The 19499-nt window shown below is 39.6% G+C and overlaps 1 protein-coding gene across 1 annotated transcript; it reads left to right on the top strand.

The window, feature by feature from the left end:
• The first annotated feature begins 519 nt into the window (after positions 1 to 519).
• On the top strand, positions 520 to 19095 carry LOC119491771 (vascular endothelial zinc finger 1-like). Its single transcript, XM_037775987.1, is given in 15 exon segments — positions 520 to 570; positions 572 to 700; positions 703 to 819; positions 821 to 889; positions 891 to 1125; positions 1128 to 1291; positions 1293 to 1318; positions 12485 to 12554; positions 14257 to 14331; positions 14333 to 14350; positions 14352 to 14427; positions 17468 to 17509; positions 18124 to 18189; positions 18377 to 18388; positions 18391 to 19095. Coding segments are annotated over 15 exon segments (1482 nt in total). The 5' UTR covers positions 520 to 534; the 3' UTR covers positions 18738 to 19095.
• The last annotated feature ends 404 nt before the right edge of the window (positions 19096 to 19499 follow it).

Below are 19499 nucleotides of genomic sequence, written 5' to 3'. Positions count from 1 at the left end.
GCTACAGGTATTGACCGCCATCTTTTCTTGTAAAATATCCGGTGTAATCGGTAACACCGGTGTTGCACGACTTTATTAACCGGTGGGAAGCACTAGTAACTAACCAGCTGCTAAATGAGTAAAACTGAACAACTTAATGCTTCATCCACACACTCTGGCCACAGCAGAGAAAAGAACTGCTATCGCAGATACATTCACCAGATTTTGTGACGTGCTGATATTTGAATAGTCCACAGTAAAGAGAGAGAAAGCTTGTGCTGTGTCGACGATAGTTGCGACTGGCCGTGTCTTAGCCCCCCACCCAGCCCTACCCATATTCATACTTTTTCAGTTATAGATGCATTTTTTTAATTTCCAGGGTAGAGGCACTTCAGCCAAACTCTGGGGTTCAGTTGCTCTTTAAATGTAGTATTTCTGCTGTCCTGATGGCCAATAACTTTACGCCATGGAGCAGAACCTCCTTTCCTTTCCCATTCTATTGGTTCTTTGCTTCATTTGTGGTTTGAGGATGGATGTGTATTAACATAATTTTACATGGTTCCGTCTTTCTCGTTACAGCAGGCCAATGAGGGCTCTGCATCACCAGCACCAAGTAGCCGGGAACAGCCTCTTGCCTTTGCTCAGTTCTGGAACGGAGCCACCTGATCAGAAACCGGTGCTGCCCATTCCCTTGGACCAGAAACCCCCCGTCCAGTGCTGCAGAACTTCTTAAAAGACAATGTGGCTAGTGGGACTGGGGGAGGAGGGGGAGGAGGGCATCCAGTTGCCGTGGTCAAAAAGGAGCCCAAATCAAAGACGCCCTTCATCTGTGGCTACTGCGAGCAAGGCTTTCCGGGACAGCTACCACCTCCGACGGCACGAGTCTTGCCACACTGGCATCAAGATGGTTTTCGCGGCCTAAGAAGACACAAACAGCCCCCACCATGGTGCCACTCATATCCACTGTACCACGTGAGAATAGCGGAAACCCTTCATACATTACTACTGTAGCTGGTATACTGACTACAGCCACCACGTCCACATCCACAGGCACCAGCATCATGACCCCAATGCAACACCAACAGCAGCAGAGCATCCCTAAGAAGCCCCCCAAACCGGTGAAAAAGAATCACGGTTGTGACATGTGTGTAAGGCCTTCAGAGACGTGTACCACCTCAACCGCCACAAGCTGGCGCACTCTGATGAGAAGCCATTTGAGTGTCCCATCTGCCAGCAGAGGTTCAAGAGGAAGGATCGCATGACATACCATGTCCGCTCCCATGATGGTGGAGTTCACAAGCCTTACATCTGGCTCTGTCTGTGGGAAGGGCTTCTCCAGGTATGTGACATCATTTCTGAACTTCTTCAAAGGAACATGGAAACACTAGTTTATAGGAGTGTAATGATACGTTTTTACAACGATACGATATGTATATGGTTCCGATATGATTCAAGGACGCTATTTGGCTAATCTAGAGCGATACGATACGATTCAATGATTTTGAAATCCATACAGTAACTTTTTTTTGCCGAAAATTCAGTCAGTGTGACTGTGAACTAAATATCTGATACTGGACAGAGCAGGTCGGGATTCCTCAAAGGTTTTCTTTTAAGGGAATCGGGGATAAATTAATTATGGATATAAACAAGTTAAATAAAAGGGCAAATAGTGCTAGGTTTACCTAGGCGTTGGGTTTAGCATGGTGTCTCAGTAGGAGCGTGGACAAGACTTTTATCTGGCCTTTGCATATTCTGCAAACAGTGAGTGATTTATCGAGGACATCTCCCTTCTTGCAAAAGCCAAAATGTTTCCACACGCTGGACCTCAAACACGGCCTGAAAATCTCTCTGTCTCATCTGGCTCTCTTTCTGAGATTAGTGCTGTCATTCAACGGTTGATATATTTTACATGAAGAACATTTGAGACGTGCTCCATCACTTTGAGTCACTTTGACTCAGAAACACATTTTGAGTTTTCCATCTGTCTGTAAAGAGGAAAGTCTCAGTTTTATGGCAATACCCAGATTATGTTTCTACGGCAAAAATTCAATGAGATATGCACTTTGAAGGTTTGACTGTCATCAAACGTTACTCTTGAGAAAAAGGGCATTAAAGATAATAATTCATATTCAGCCATTTTTCACATGGATTAAAACACATTTATTAAGACTCAAGTCTAAATGAACACAATATTTTTTGGTCAAAAGTGACACCCAACATTTCATAATGTAGTCTACACATACCTTCATGCATACATGTGCATTTGATGTGCACGTGGCCACGGTGCAGGTTGATGACCACAAGCAGTACAGTAGATAGGGCTAGAAGTCCATGTAGAAAAGAATCCAAAATGTATGGAATAAAATTGATAAAATATTTAAAAATATACTGTACATATGATATAATATATTTGTGTATTTAAATATAATAATAATTTAATTATAATTATATGAAGAATATATAATGAAAAATATTGTAAATGGAGCCACGTGCACACAGGTACAGTACATGCACAAACGTACAAGTCCATATCCAAACATAAAAAAACATACAAGAAAATGGATAGAATATGAACAAATATTATGTATGTACAATGTTATATAATATAATATATATAATAGAAATATAGAATATATTATAGATATAGAATATATAGCTCTTTTCTGCTGGCTTCTTCCTGGAGCTCAATGTATCCTTTTGAAAGGGTCATATGGGAGCTGATCTTCCCGAGGACAACCAGATGGTTTTCAGAGTATCTGAAAACCATCAGATACGACATAATAATACGACTGTAAATACGACATAAAGTGAAAAATCAAGTAATCTCAAAGACTTTAGGCTGGCTAAATCAGGTTGAATCATTGTTGGGATGAGGCCTGATCATTTCCATATTAATACAGCCCTATATTCAGAAACATAAGCCTATTCACCATGTGATATCAGATGAATAACAACATGTAATTTTACTATATGTTACGCTATTTCTTTTGTTACAAAACAGATAAAACAAGGATTGTGTATCTTAAAGGGACTGTTTATAACTTTCTAAGCATATAAATGTAGCGGGTCGGCACATATGCGCGCTCGCATATGCGCGCTCGCGTGTGGCCACTGTCTCGTCTCCTCTGCCTGCTCGCCTTCACTCAGACAGCGCGCGCGTTCTCGCGTACTCGCTCCACCTCTAGACGTGAACGCGCGCTCACATCCAACACTGCAGAAGAGTTAGCTCTGAGAATATCTAGTGAATGTACAGTGGACGTTTGTGCAGAAATAACTGCTGCAGCTCCTCCAGACCAACAGAAGGTTTCCCGTGTCCTTGGAAGTAACGGGGCTCCGCAGAGAGAAACGTTACCGTCTCTCTCCGCCGCAGCCGGAGAGAGACGAGTTTCTCCCTGGGGAGCCCCGCTGCTGAAGCCTGCGCTGAGGCAGGAGAAGCAAACACAGTATCAGCATTGATTCATGGAGAGACCTTCGTCCTGGTCAGCTAACATTACTGCCAAGCAGCTGAAATATAGAGTGATATTGTGGTTTTAGCTGACGTGTGTCGCCTCACTGTTTTGAGCTATGCTCGTTCATGTCCATTTAGAGCGAGCACAAGCACGAGCCTGAAGCTGACTTTCGTTGATTTCACGGCCAGGTGTGCGCTGTTAAGAAGCATTTCTGAAAGTTCAAATAGTCCCCTTTAACTACAAGAACTTGCTTTAATATTTGATTCACGTCTTCTCTCCATCTCCTCCGGTGTATAGAGCGGCGCTGTTGTACAGTTAGCAGCTACACTGAGGGCCATCTTAATCTCTTTAACATTGTCATGATTTAAATAACGATAATCGGAGACATTGTGTGCCATCATCGGCTCAGCCATGAGTAAAATATCTTCCTCCTCGCCTTCCTCCAACTCCCTTTCTCCGTCATGATCAGCGGATTGAGAGCTAGCCTAGCATTAGCCGGGCCGTTCGACCCGACTGGGCGCACCCGGTGTCCTCATCACTCGGTGCGGTGAAATAAACCGAAATGAAGTTGGTCCAGTTGTAGTCAGGATGTAGCACCTCTATCAGGAATTTAATTTAAAGGTCACCTATTATGCAAAATGCACTTTTCCATGTCTTTTAAAACATCAATATAGGTCCCCAGTGTGTTTACAGGCCACCATAGAATCATAAAAGACCATCCTCTCTCTTTTTCTCCCGCTCGATCTGGTCCGAAAATGGGTTTAAAAAATTGCTGAGCATCTGTGACGTCGGTGGCAAATTGCAGGCCATATAAGGGTTTCCTGGTGGAACGGTTAGAACCTGCCGCTAGGTGACCCCGCCCACAGAGTGACACTCTTAGTCCGCCTCCTAACTATGAGCAAAGTCTGCTCCTACTTCTGTTAGTCTGCAAGAACCAGCAGAAAAGGCTTCATGTACTCCCATCATCTAAATATAACATGTTCTTTCACAAAGGCTTCACTGTTTCAACAGAAGAATCAGAATCAGAATCAGAATTGTATTTATTGCCAGGTGTAAGAGATTTACACTAGGAATTTGCTTTGGTTATGTTGGTGCAAGTCAAACAGTATAATAACAAAAGAATAGATAAAAACGTTAGAATAAAAAATAATTAAAAAAATAGAAATTTTAAGAATATACAATATACAAAATAAGCTATAAGGTGATATTTGTATATTATATATATTTGATGTCATGCATGTAGCAAGGGTACAGGTAGTAAATAGTGACTGTAAGCAACACGACACATTTCTGTTTCACAGTCAAACTTTATTTGAGTAGAGAGATGACAATATTAATTATTCACAGCATTTTTAATTCCACCTTCAGTTATATTGACATGGTACAGGAGAAAGTCTTTCAGCTCCGGCAAGCTAAGCTCCGGTGAGTGTAACGTTAACCGGTCGTAAGTCATGGTAACACAGAGACAGCTCCTACAGTAAATAATATACCATTACTCTGATTACTTTACTATGTTTATCAGGTGTCTTTTACCAGAAATAATGAACTGACTACTGTTTCACATCTTCTATTTTCCACCCTGATGTTTGCTGTGTTTTACACACCGTCACATAGCGGTAGCATGTAGCTACCCGTTAGCATGTAGCTACATGCTACCATGTTAGCTCTGTATCTCCCATCTGCTCACTGCTAATGTTTTCTCGTCCTCTGGGATGATTCTGTCGGTCATTTCTCACAGATGGACCTGTGAAGACAAACGTAAAACAGATTGTATGTTTACGGTTTACAGAGTTTATGCAGAACATAAATACTGAGCTAACTAACAGAGCTATAAATAGCATTATTTACCTGAGAAAAAACCGTCAGGAAAACCTGGAATCTGGACCGCAGATGTTCATTTGTCGCTGATTTCGGATCAGATTCCTCCGGTAACGTGCGCTGGGTGAAGTTTCTGGTTTATAAACTTTGAAGTAGTTTATAAACTCTTCCTAGCTGCTTCTCTCTCTAGCTCAGCTAGCTGCAGCCAGAGCTGCAGGAAGGGGGAGAAAGTGACACTGTGTTGAGGGCGTTTGATTGACAGGACTGCAGGAAACGCTGACCAATCAGAGCAGAGTGGGAGGAGACAGGCTCTAAATCAGGGTCTGTCAGACAGAGGGAGAATTAGGCTCTGAGCAGGCAGAGTGATGAGAACACTATGAGAAGAATAAAGGGTTTTTTGAACATTACAGCATGTAAACATGTTCTAGTACAACATTAAAATACATCTATGAACCTGGAAATGAGCATAATATGAGACCTTTAAAAGTCGAGCGATGTTTTCCTCATGTGAGTTCATCTTGTCAAGCCAGCTATCTCCTATGTCAACCACAATCTGTCATCTGTCAATCAACTCTATTGAGCCGAGTCAATAAACAGCTGTCTTCCGGGTAAAATTTTACGACGTATGTTAAGAGCTTCAAAACTATACTTATCATTTTAATTTTACATCGATTCTTACTTTGTATTAAAGCTGAGACTTTATTTATTCCGAAACGTATAAAAAAAACAAAACGGCCGTGTTTTTACAAGAATGCGCTGCCATGACTTCCGACTCATTTTAATAGAGCAGGTCATATATGCATGGTAAATTCCAGTGTTTGAACTACACTGTAGCTTCTGGGAGAGCCCTATTTTTCGGAGGTGGGGTATTGTACACAGCACTGTAAAAACACACAATTCGATCAATTATGATTATTTATTACACGGCTGTGTTGAGTACTCGATTCTGATTGGTCAATCGCTGCGTTCTGCGGTCTGTAATTTCTCTCATCACAGACCGTTGCTATTTATAACAGACCGTTGCTATGGGCGCAGTTCAGATGTCGGACTCTAGCGGACCGTTTTTGTGTCAAAATATTTATTTCTTTAGTAAGTAGCCATGTAATAAGCGGGATAATGTACAGCGAGCCGGTCAGTGTTGTGAAAGAATCCCCTTCAGGGCGAAGAGACCCTTCTGCCCCACGTCGGGGTGCTGCATCGCCCTGTCGGGGATTCTTTCACAACACTGACCGGCTCGCTGTACATTATCCCTTACTTAAATATTTACTTTGATTTAAAAAAAGAAAATGCTGATTAGAGCTAGTGTTAGGAAGTCATAATGCTCTCTCTATTATCTATTTTATACTGCTGTGAAAACATCTCCTTCAACAACTGGATTTATTCAAGTTTCAAGATTACATTTGAACACATCATGATAGTGTTGTAATTTATCTTTGCTCAATCGTCATTTTTACTGAGCAGAGCATGAGCACCTCATAATGTAACTCAATGACACCTCTGTTAATATAGTAGCTCCGTTATTTAACCAAGCAGGACTGTGCTAACAGCTAACAGCTAACGTTACTAACTCTCCTCCGGCTGATTACAACACACATTTGTTGTTCACAGTGCAGCATTATCAGGGAAACAACTGGGTTCATCCCCTCAGCTGCGCTTTTTTTCCTCTCCGCCATGACTCCGGTCCCATACAAACAAACATGATACAGCGTGCGTATGAGTCACTGCGCATGTGTAACGTTGGAAAGCATCAATAAGAGGAATCGATAGTCACGGACGTATGAGATGCCAAGAACTCAGACAAGTAGGAACCTGTTCTCTATTCCCATCCCTAGCGTTTTCCCTGCCTGCCAAAGTGGCGGACGTCCTAAAGATTTGATCTGCCACTGCCAACAATTTACCTGCATTTGGCAGGTGCAAATTGCAGACCCTGCATATAATGTTTGTCGTGCTTATATACGAGGTGCAAATTCTTAGTATCGATACAATAGATTATTTACCTTGCAAATCAATTTTAGATCGATATACGTCTATACGTCTTTACGATATCATACACATGTTGCTGAGTACCTATCGATGTAGTTGGATCATAGGAATATAAATAGTACATCGATGTTGAAGATGAATCGTTACACCCCTACTAGTCAGGGTCTTTTTTTATTTTTATTTAAGGTTAAAGGAATACATACACATACTTGTAAAAGGGACATACAGACAGCAAAAACAATATATATAAAACAAAAAAAGAAAAACAATAATAAATAAAAGTACTACCTGTTGTAATAGTGCAGTGTCAAGAGATAAGTTCATATTCATATACATACATATTCGTGTCTATATACATACATCCAACCTCATATATAGATACACACACACATACAGTATATACATATGTCTATATCCACACGCGCATACATATAGATATCCACACATTCGCTTACACAGTTATCTATTCTATTTTACAGACAAAAAAAAGGACATATTTACATCCCTTTAGTTGACCTTTTATCGACATTATTTATTAATTAATTTTGTTTAACTCCAATCCTCACCCCTGACTCAAAGTATCCCACCCACGCTCAAAAATGATATTCTGTTCTTTATTTCTATTAACATCCCTCTCAAGAACCCACTGATGTTTCAAAACATTTTGAAACGTTCAGTGTTTAACTGCTGTCTTTTTATAGCTTTAAATATAAATGCTTTCCCCATCATAATGATGATGTTGTTCAGGTCTTTTCCCTTTTCATCATCCCTTAAATCACCAAACATTATAGATAAAGGACAGCTATCGAAATTTGATTGGTAGACTGAGATCCACTTTTCAACTTTAATCCAAAATAATGCAACTTCCTTACAATACCAAAATAAATGAATGTCTGACTCCTCTTCCTCCTCACTCAATCTACAGAAGTCACATTGTTGGATGCCCCATTTTTTTAGCATTCTCTTAGTAGGCAATAATTTGTAGATTAGTTTTAGTTGTAAAATTCTAATGGAGACATCAAAAGAAGTTGTTTAAATACATGTAAATACTTTCCTCCATGGGATACATTTGTCTAACAAATCCTCCCATTTTGACTGGATAGCTACTGGTGCAGCAGAAATGTGTTTAAGTTGCATGTATAACTGATATATTTTCTTGTTTATTTTCCTCTTATTCATCCATGTTGTGTCCTTAATGTAGGGGCAACATGTCATTTGTTTTGTACATAATGATAGCTTCCTTTTCCTGAGGTATAGATGCACAGAGTTGATTATATGTAAAAAGGTCACAAACATTACCGTATACTATTTTAAATTCATCATAACACTTGATTTCGCCCCCATTATTCAAGAGGTCATTTATAAATAATATTCCTTTTTCAAACATTGATTCAATAAAGATAGAGTGATCATTAATCAAAAATATTTCTATTATACCACAACACTTGGCTCTGGATTTCATAACTTAACTCTGGTTGATGATATTGGTATTGAAACCAACTGACTATGGCCTCTTCAAAAAGCCTGATAAGTATGGAAATGACTTTCTCTTTAATATAGTGAACTGAAAAACAGTTAACTGGAGGTAAGGATAGAGTTCTTTGTGGAACAGAGGATGAGCAGACCTCAATAATTTTGCTGAAACCACTGCGGATTCAAGATCCATTTTGGTATAAGGGATGCTTTTAGTGCAAAGTTGAGTGCCTTAAGGTTTAACAATTTAAGTCCACCGTGTTTGTAATCATTATACAGATAAGCTCTTTTCATTTTATCAGGCTTCCCACCCCATATGAAGTTGAACACATTTTGCTCATATTTTTTTAAACAGCTCCTCTCCTGGGGAAGGTAATGACATGAGGATATAGATAAACTGAGGAATCTCTAAGGAATTTATCACTGTTATTTTTCCATATAAAGTTAAGTTAGTCATTCCTCAAACTTTTAATTTTCTGTCGACTGTATGTAGCTTTCTATCAAAGTTTTCCTTCGTGATAAGTTCTATGTCTTTAGGGATATGTATACCAAGGACATCTATTCGGCCATCTGACCATTTTAGTGGCAGATTACTATAGATATTAAAATTTGTACCTTTCAGAGATCCAATTCGCAGCACAGTACATTTATCATAGTTAGGTTTTAGTCCGGAAATTACTGAGAAGTTATTCAACTCTTTAACTAATGCAGTAAAGGATGCGACATTTGGTTGAATTTGAAAGTTTACATCGTCCGCATACATTGAGATTTTTGATTCCAAACTATTTATTCTCAAACCTTCTATGTTGTTATTCATTCTTACTTTTTGGGCTAAGATTTCTATAGCTATAATAAATAGATACGCAGACAGCGGACATCCTTGTTTCAATCCTCTATATTGCTTAATTGTTTCAGAAAAAAACCCATTGTTTATTATTTTACACTTTGGATTACTATACATTACTTTTATCCAACTAATTAAAGAATCTCCAAAGTTAAAATATTCTAAACATTTATAAATAAAATCCAAACGTACTTTATCGAAAGCTTTCTCAAAGTCAGCAAAAAATATTAAAGCAGGGGTTTTTGTTGAGTCATAATATTCCATTATTTCGATTACTTGTCTAATACTGTCACTGATAGATCGACCCTGTAAGAAGCCACACTGATCTGGGTGAATAATATTGGGCAGTACTAGTTTTAATCTGTTTGCAAGACATTTGGCTAATATTTTAGCATTGTTACATTGTAGTGTGATTGGTCTCCAATTCTTTAGAGTAGTTGGATCTTATACCTTCCACCTGAATCTTGTTTCTTTGCTATATGACCAGTTGAAGGTGTTCAGCAAAGGTGTTTTAACAGACTCATAGAAGGTTTGATAAAAGTCTACAGGTATGCCATCGGCTCCTGGACTTTTACCTTTTTCAAGCCCTCACAAGATTTTTTTTCTTTCTCTGTTAACTTTACGATATTATCGTCTTGAGAATTGGGGCTAGTATTTTGATGCAATAAATCCTCTGGTGGGCTCTGAAAGGAGTACAATTTTAAAAAATAATTGTTGTTCCAGCAAAATTTCCATTGGTTTTTCAATGATTTTATTTCCTACTACAAGCTTCAAAACATTTTTCTTTACAGTGTTTTTATACTGCAGATTTAAAAAATATTTGGTTGATCTCTCCCGATTTTCCATCCATTCTATTCTATTTCTCAAATATGATACGTTGGCTTTCTCTGCATATAGTCTTTCTAACTCTCTTTCCTTGTGCTCAAGATTGTCCAGTAGAGCTTGTGACACATTTGTATTATTGTCTACCCGTTCTGTTAAATCTTCTATCTCAGCTATCAATGTTTTTTCTGTCTCCAAACGATTTTTAATTTTCCTGGAGCTGTATTGAATGCGGTGTCCCCTTTAGGTGCATTTAAAAGCATCCCAATATAATCAAAGGATCCGCTGTATCATTATTCACTACAAAGAAATCTTTTATGAATTTGTTTGTTGTATCTATAAACTCTTTATCCTTCAATAGCTTCTGATTTAATTTCCAGTATCCTGGACCCCTATGAAACGTTGTGGTACAAATGCTCAAGGTTATAAGATGATGATCTGACCTAAATCTCTCTTTAATCTCGACTTTATTAATTTTTGGAGTCAATGAAAATTATGTTAAGAAATAATCTATTCTGCTAGCCTGATTTCCTCGTCTCCATGTATATCTTGTTTGCTTTGGATTTTGCAATCTCCATATGTCAATTAAATCTAGTGAGGTCATGATGCCAGAAATAGCATTATATGCTCTAGAATGGTAATTCTTAGTTTGTATGCCTTTTCGATCCAGATCTACATCCAACACAGTGTTGTAGTCTCCTGTCATAATCAAATATTTATCATGTAGTTTTTTTTCTTGCAACATGTTGAATATATCTTGAAGAAGAGTGGATCATCAGAATTAGGTGCGTACAGATTTACTAATATAAATTCTAGGCTATCCACCAATATATCTTGTATAATATATCTTTTTTTAAATGCCTACCATATCTAAGAACAAAGGTGGGCAAAACACAATAGAGTAAAGAAAGGATCGGTTTTCATCGGCTTCATTTAATCTGATCTCGTTAGGATTGGCTCAAGACATCTCTATTACAAATCCAAGTAAAGAGAGCAGCAATTTCATTTATTTTCTTGTATGCTCTGAGAAGTATCTGACTTGGCTTGGTTGGGTTTTCATTGACAACAGCTGGTCTTAGGTGAAGTCCCTTTTAATATTTGCATAAACCTTAACCCTTAGAGACCCACAGACCTATTTTTGTCTTTTTTAGTGGGTTCCAGGGGGTCTTTAGGGGGAGATAGAAGGTCGGCAGTAGATGTCATATAGAAGTGGTGTACATCATCTGAAAGCTGGAACCTGAAGATTAATTTGAGATGCAGCTCAAATTGTTTTAGTCATAAATCAGAAATACATATGAATTAATTAATGAATTGATACATTTTGGGGTTGATACCATTTGTTACACAGATTTGGTGCTAAATTGAACCCTTTTTTACAACTCGAAAATTCATAAAAATAATCAAAAATCCCAAAACTGCATGTGATTATTATAGTGGTTTTCTTTGTAAAGAGGAGACTTGTGTGTACCCAAGGAACCTTCATACCCATAGAACCTTCATACCCTTAGAAAGATGTCTTGAGGTCAGAGGTCAAGGGACCCCTTTGATGATGGCTATGTAAATTTTTCCCTCGCCAAAATGTAGTCTAACTTTGGAGCGTTATTTAGCCTCCTTCCCGACAAGCTAGCATGACATGGTACCAATGGATGCCTGAGGTCACCTATTTTCATACCATACCAGTGTCTTCAGTCAAGCTTTAAAAGCAGCCACAGCCTCTTAAAGTCTCATTAAGGGATTCATGGTGTGTATTCAGCCATTGGCTTGTAATAAAGTCAGTATGTTTTAGTAATAATTATGGTGGTCTGAAATTACACAATTAGCTGTAAAATGTTTTGTTTGATGATAAATCTTGCTGTAAAAAACAAGTCAGCTATAAACAACTACCAAAACCAGCAGGGATTGTTGAAAGAAGTCACTGATTGTTTAAGTGGAACAAGGAAGGCGTGTCAACAAGCATTGTTAAAAATAAAGGGTTCAAGAATGTTGTTAAGCTAATTGACCTAAGACCCATTCACTGGTCCGACATCTGTATTCTGGGAAGTGAAAGATTAGATAAACTGCTTCATATGTACATCTGATGTTCTATTTTCTGCCCTGTCTTCATGTCACCCTGCAGACCGGATCACCTAAGCTGTCATGTCAAGCACGTCCATTCCTCAGAGAGGCCATTTAAGTGCCAAGTAACGGTAAGAGTCATTACTCAGTCTTCCTCTCTGCATATTGATTTCATGTTTAATCTTACTGTAAACGTGTGCCATTATTGATACATGATGATCAACACATAAAAGCCAGATCACATTAGACAACATCAGCTGCCACCATTGGTGCAGGTCTTCTAGTAGTAGTGTAGTTAACATTACACTACGGGTCAGTTCCACTGGACAGGGGGATGCAAACAACTCACCACTCTTCATGTCAATGTGGGTGACTTGTGTTGTGTTGTGTGCGTTACCATGACCTCTTGACAGCTCTAAGCTGCTCAAGACATGGTGGTGGCATAGAATGTGTTGAAATGACGTACCACCATCACATCGGGTGTGATAGTGTGTGTTTAACAGAGAGAGGAAGAGAAGGTGGTCTGATGAACGCAATGTTTCTGTAACTTCTTAATAACTCTGAACGCTGCTTTTTTGCCGTGTTCTCCCAAACCCACGACATTTTCTAGTAAACTCACTCGAACCCTCCTGCCAGCAACACGATGATGCAGTAAGCATTAAAAAGTCCACTGAAAGGGCTGCCTTTATGGTGTTTATGGACCTAATGTATCAACACATGATCTTTATTTACATAGTGCTTCCAGAAGGTTAGTTGATTCAGTAGATTCACATGATTTGAGTCGAGTGATTCACATATTATTATTTAGAGTTATTTTTGGCATACAGTAGGTTTATTTAGGGCTGACCCGAATGCTTCGACCGTTGCCATGGTAATCAGCCTTCAAATCAGTATTCCAATGCTTTTAAAAAAAAAAGATATATATAGTATGTAAAAATAAAGTATAATTCTCAAAAAGCCCATGAATTATGACATAATCTCACATTATTCATATTCAACATGAATTATTATTAGTTATTATCAGACGGATATTGCTGTTTGTTGTATGTAGAGGTGTGTGTGTGTGTGTGTGTGTGTGCAGCAACAGCAGTAAGCCCAAAAAATGGTATTGGGACAGCCCTAGGTTTATTTTATAAATAATTTAATTTCCCACCAATACATGGGCTGAATAAGATATGGGATTAAAACATATTCCCACTTAAAATAACCTTGTTTATTTTCGTTGAATAAGAGTGCATTTCAGTTTGTAGTAAACCGATCCATTAATCATCCCCTTCTTCCCACTGGCTGGCCACTCCATGTCTCTGTGGAATTTCCTGTTTCTTTGAGCGTATAGCACAGGCCTTCGTCACATGGGTACATGATATTACAATGTCACATTTCTCTCTCTCTCTCTCTCGCTCTCGCTCTCGCTCTCTCTCTCTCTCTCTCTCTCTCTCTCTCTTTTTACCATACTTGTGTTTGCATCCCTCAGTACAGATCTCTGCTGTGATCACTCCATGCTTTAAATCAACAGTGTTGATGTCCTATAGTGGCCAAGTCAGTCCACAACATAACTTGCTGATCACTCATGATCCTCATGGACTTGACAGACTTTGAAGAGGCAGCAATTCTGTATGAGTTTGAAAAGCATTGCCAACCTATCTAACTATGTGCACATTTTGCTTCAGCCAGTCTAGTCTTCTGTATCAGAAAGCCTTAATACACATCTTCCCTTCTTTGCAAGCCAGGAGCTTACTTTTGTCTTTGTGTTGATGTAAGCACTCCAGTCACATGGTTGGATTCCTCATGTGTTAACAGAGAAAAAACAATATTCACTGGTTTCTGTCCCAGGCCTGTACCTCCGCCTTCGCTACCAAAGACCGTCTGCGCTCCCACATGATCAGGCATGAAGGCAAAGTGACCTGCAAACATCTGTGGCAAAATGCTTAAGCGCTGCCTACATCACAAGTCACCTCAAGACACATGGCCAGGCCAGCTTCAGCAACCCATGTAACAATAAAGGTAGGCCATAGTATCCTTTCACTACTTTGTCCACGTTTTCACTTTAACACTTCATCAATAGACAAGTTGAAACTGTGAAAACACCCCAGCCACACATCTGTAAAGTTCCCTAATGCCATTATCATACTGATGCATTATTTGCATACTGATGTGAGTTCTACTAGCCCACTCATCCAGTGATGATTTTAATGTAGAGTGGAACTGAGCTACAGACTACCACTGCCTCAATGGCTGCTCCAGAACTCAGTGGTTCCTCCAGTCAGTGCCCAAACTGATCTGCCTTCTTCATCAGCTCTCAGGTGTTGCCGGTGTTGCTGGTGTTACATGACGTTCGGGCACACACCGATTACATTACTTCCAATATTACTAAATGTCCTCACCGTGACACCATGTAACATGGTTGTGATGCTTTAAACTTGTAAAGTAATGTGTGTGTGTTGGCAGTTTGTAGAGTGGACCTGCAGTCTTCACAGGCTCACAAACTGTTCAGGGCACGATGACCTTTCCAATTCGGTACACATTAGTTCTGTCTTTATAAGGCTTTATAAGGCTGATGAATCTGATGCATTTTATTATTATTATTCTTTTAGCACTAACCACTGCCATATAGTCCTTATTCACTCAATAATTAACATAAGAATTTCTGGCATTAATTACTTGAGGTAGGATATCTCACAGAACAACTGAAGACTGTCAAAGATGACAGTAAGTATAACATGCTAAAAAAATCTGAGCAGTCTTTTTTTAATATAATAAATCCAATTACTGTTTTTTCATGAGGCCTGAAGTCCGTCTAAATACTTCCTGTTCTATTTAACTCTCATTGAACTGATGCACATGCTCCGTGCTGCAAACTACCAGCTAGGTTAGCATTTTAAAATCCAATTTTTTGCTATCTTAAACTCATGATGTACTGTCACCCTTTGTCCTCATAACATACCTTTTATTCATTGTAGGATGTTGGTCATGTAAATGTGTCTGTTTCGATATGTTGTTAAGTGTGTCACCAGTTTCTAATCCTTTGAAAGTATAAAGCCCTACCTCGAGTCAAAGTATAGCACATAGTAGGGATGTCACAAGAACTGATACTTCAGTACCAAGTCCATGCCAAGATTCTGAAAACGTCACCCATCCAGTCCAGGAGAGCGGAGGTCGGGCCGCCGCAGCATAGATCCGCAGTGTGGCCAACCTGGACAGCTGAGGCAGCGAGGCCCGAGACCTTCCCTGATCACGCTACACTGTGAACAACTAAATCTGTGTTGAAATGGGCAGGACGAGAGCTTGGTAACATTAGCTGTTAGCTCTGTACAGGACTGTGCTGCTCACCGGCTGCTAACAGCTCATGTTAGCTAGCTCTCCTCCTGCTAGTTTCAACATTTACATTATAATGCGTTCAGGCCCCACTCAGTGAAATGTAGGTTTTGGTGAGAAACTTGAATAAATCCAGTTGTTTGAAGGAGATGTTTTCACAGCAATATAAAATGGATAATAGAGAGGGAGTTGTGACCTGTTTAACTTCCTAACCAACCCCAGCCGGTAATAAAGGAGTGGATGGAGAAGTACTGAACTCTGGATTTATTGTATTTTTACCCCGGTATTGAATCGTGATATTTGACTGGTATTGGTATTGAATATTAAATGTCCTGTTATCGTGACATCCCTAGCACATATTAAGTACCTGCCTACCTGACTAGAGAGAGAGCTATTTCTTTCTCTGAATGGTATGTGCTTCTTCTTGCTAGTGGTATCCGTGCATGTACATTAGCTCAGTCCATGGCTCCTGTTGATGGAGAAATCCCAATGAGCCTGCAGCTCATCCCACAGAAATAGTTGCAACTACAGGCATTTACCACAGTTAACATGTCATTAAAACAGTTTGAAGTGAAGTGTGTTTTCACCACTAGATCACACATGATACTTCAAAACCAACTCCTAATAATGAGTCTCTGCTAATATCTGGCTGCTTTTCTCTCACTATTTCTGTGAGATCTGTACATCAGTTGTTCATTAGATGTCCTGCTAACTTTGGGAACAGCATTCAACAACCCTATGATGGGGTGTTCATATTGTCATTGCTATCGGCAGTGCTAGAAACCCTTTCACCTAACCCAGAGTTAATTGATTCAATGTCAATTTCAAAAATATTGCTTAATATGTCTTTAACCATCCACAACAGACTACAGAGTACCTCATTATTGCTAGATTTCTGATGCACAATCCTTTTTCCCAAACCCCTCCGTTTCGTAAAACTATTGAAAAAGAAAAAAAAAAAGCAAAGCGGCCCCAATTTCCTGTCCTAATACACGAGGGCTTAGTCAGTCAGGTGGAGTCTGTGAACAGCTGGTTGTCACCAGGGGCCTGCAGGCGGTACAAACTGCGGGAATGGCTTTGGAAAGGTGTTAAAGTGTTAAAGACATTAAGTTGACCTATAGGAATTGTATGATCCAGAAGTTTTGGATCTTGACCCATACTAAGGACAACAAGTCAGATATCTCTATAGCTTTTTGATCTGTCTAGTATGTATTCCCAACTTCATGCAAGTGCAATACTAAATAATTTGCGTAGCCTTTCATTAGATGTCCTGAACAACATTATGGTTAATGTTTGTACGTGCTCTTGTTGTTTGCTGTGTTCTCCAACATCCCTCTGAAGTGACTAAAGATCCCTCCACATGTGAAATGATGCACAGCTTTTATACTGAAACAAGGCGTTTGTCCATTAGAAGTTCTTCATGACTGCTGCTGCATTAAAGAGTTAAATCTAACTTTCTTTACTAATCTGTGACGTGTATGTTCCAGATGCCCTTGAAAGTGCTATGGATATCTGCTTGGTATTGTGACTGTGGTTTCAGTGATAGCTATCACAGAACAGAAGCATGTCCTGACCCTCTAGAAAACCGTGAAGCCCATGATACAATGTTGAATATTTAACAGCCCATTCACACAAGTTAACCATGCCAACTGTTGAAGCTGACTCCCAGATGCTGCCACTGCTGCCCTGTGCTCTTGTAAACCCCATATGTGTCTGTATTTCTGAATAGGCATAAGTGACTGGCAGTGGAACCACTCAGGGCCACGAAAAGGTAATCCAGTAGCTCGTAGCAGAAACCCCTAAACACTGAATTGTCAAAACATAAGCGGCCAGTTTTTCTTCACGCACCATGTCACTCGAGTCCAGACGCATTTCTTTTCTCTGACCACTGTTGTAATTACGGTTCGTCTCTTTTGAAGATAGTGTTTTGCTATTGTAAGGTAAAATTTCATGAAGCAGGATCAGTAGATGATTTCAAATGAACCACAAACTGGACCCTAACACGTCAGCTAGATGCACACTACCTGACCTCTCATCAGAGGTCATCTTGCATTAACTGTCATTTCTGTCCTGACTTTGACCAGATTGATAAATGAGCTTGTTCATCCACCCACTCTTCAGATCTCCCTATCAGAAGAACAATAATGGGGCTATCCCAGTTGAGCTAGGGTCAGAAATGAGCCAGCCACCTCTCCTCCCTAGCGTGGGGGAGACGGGTCCATAATGACCCCGTGATGTGCCGGCCCTGAAGTCCTGCAGCGTAGTGTGCGTCCAGCCGTAGGCATACACAGAGCTCTAGATGTCCTTCATAATGTGTTACTGTTTAAAGTGATGGACAGTTAGCTGGTTAGTCTATTGATCCTGCTTTTTGAATTTACCCCTCAGGTGAGTTGACGGTAGGAGAGATTTTAAATAACTCCTTCCAAGTCCTAATTGACTACTCCCACAAAGGTAGGTTTCTTCAACAATATTCCCACAGTTGACATAATGCATTAATGATGTATTGACGTTTTCAGTGACCCAGCTAAACAGCCAAGGAGCTGAGAGGGCTGTTGACTTCCCTGTTTTGGAGGGGTAGTATATTTCTAGTAGGTTGACCAGCCCTAAATGTTCTCCTATCTGTCTTTTTCTCAAACAGATGCCAACACGGCACAACAACTCGGACCACTACGACGCCGGTCACAAACTCGACGGCCATCACCTCGGCAGTGAACCGCATCGGCAGCAATCCCGTCACCATCGCGGCTCAGATGAACATCGCCACCAGCACGGTCAACATCACGTCACCGGTGAACCTGCAGCACCCCGTCACCATCACCGGCCCCGTGAACCTGGCCTCCATCAACATCCCTACTACGGCTCACATGAATATCGCCCACCCGGTGGCCATCACCACTCCCATGCCCATGAATATCACGGGGCCACTCAACATCGCCATGAGGCCCATGGATAGCATGCCTTTTCTATCCCAAGTTCTGCCTTCCTCCCCTCCGTGGTAGAGCTGTTTTTAGTCTTCGTCAGAGCCGGTAATGTTTTAACTGCCTAATAATGGACGAGTCGGTCACAGCTTAGTAACGTGACCCTCTGGATGGCTTGATGGTGTGTTAACCTGAAAAGGTGATGACTGTCATTCAACCACATGAATAGTAACTGAGGATTGTTACTTGCAGGAGGTTATTTTTATTCTTATTTTAGATATTGTGATATAGGACATTTCTAGAACTTTAATAGAGACGTTTTATTGATACCAGATGGGAGTTTGTGTTCTTGGCTAACCCAGTGAGTTCATGTCTTGACTAATTAAGGTACTTCATCACATTGATGCAAAAAAATCTATAAATCCCATATCACCATGAAGCAGTCCTGCTCATTGATTAGCAACGTTGTCCACACTGGCCTCATCCAGCAACACAGAGAGATAGCTCAGTGACAGATATCAAGTTAATATATCTATATCTATATTTATATAGATATAGATATATAAATATATACTTATCAGTATTTATATATATCTATATCTATCTATAGATATATCGATCTATAGATCTATAGATATCTATAGATCTATAGATATAGATCTATAGATATATAGATAGATATATCTATATATAGATATATATCTATCTATATATCTATATCTATATATATCTATCTATAGATATATAGATATACATATCTATAGATATATAGATATAGATATCTATATATCTATAGATAGATATATAGATATAGATGTCTATCTCATCATATCTGTGGTGTTC

The sequence above is a fragment of the Sebastes umbrosus genome, chromosome 7 (assembly GCF_015220745.1).
Source record: "Sebastes umbrosus isolate fSebUmb1 chromosome 7, fSebUmb1.pri, whole genome shotgun sequence".
In the NCBI taxonomy this organism is placed as follows: Eukaryota; Metazoa; Chordata; class Actinopteri; order Perciformes; family Sebastidae; genus Sebastes; species Sebastes umbrosus.
Note: the sequence above shows the minus strand (reverse complement) of the source record. Positions and strands in the feature narration are given on the sequence as shown.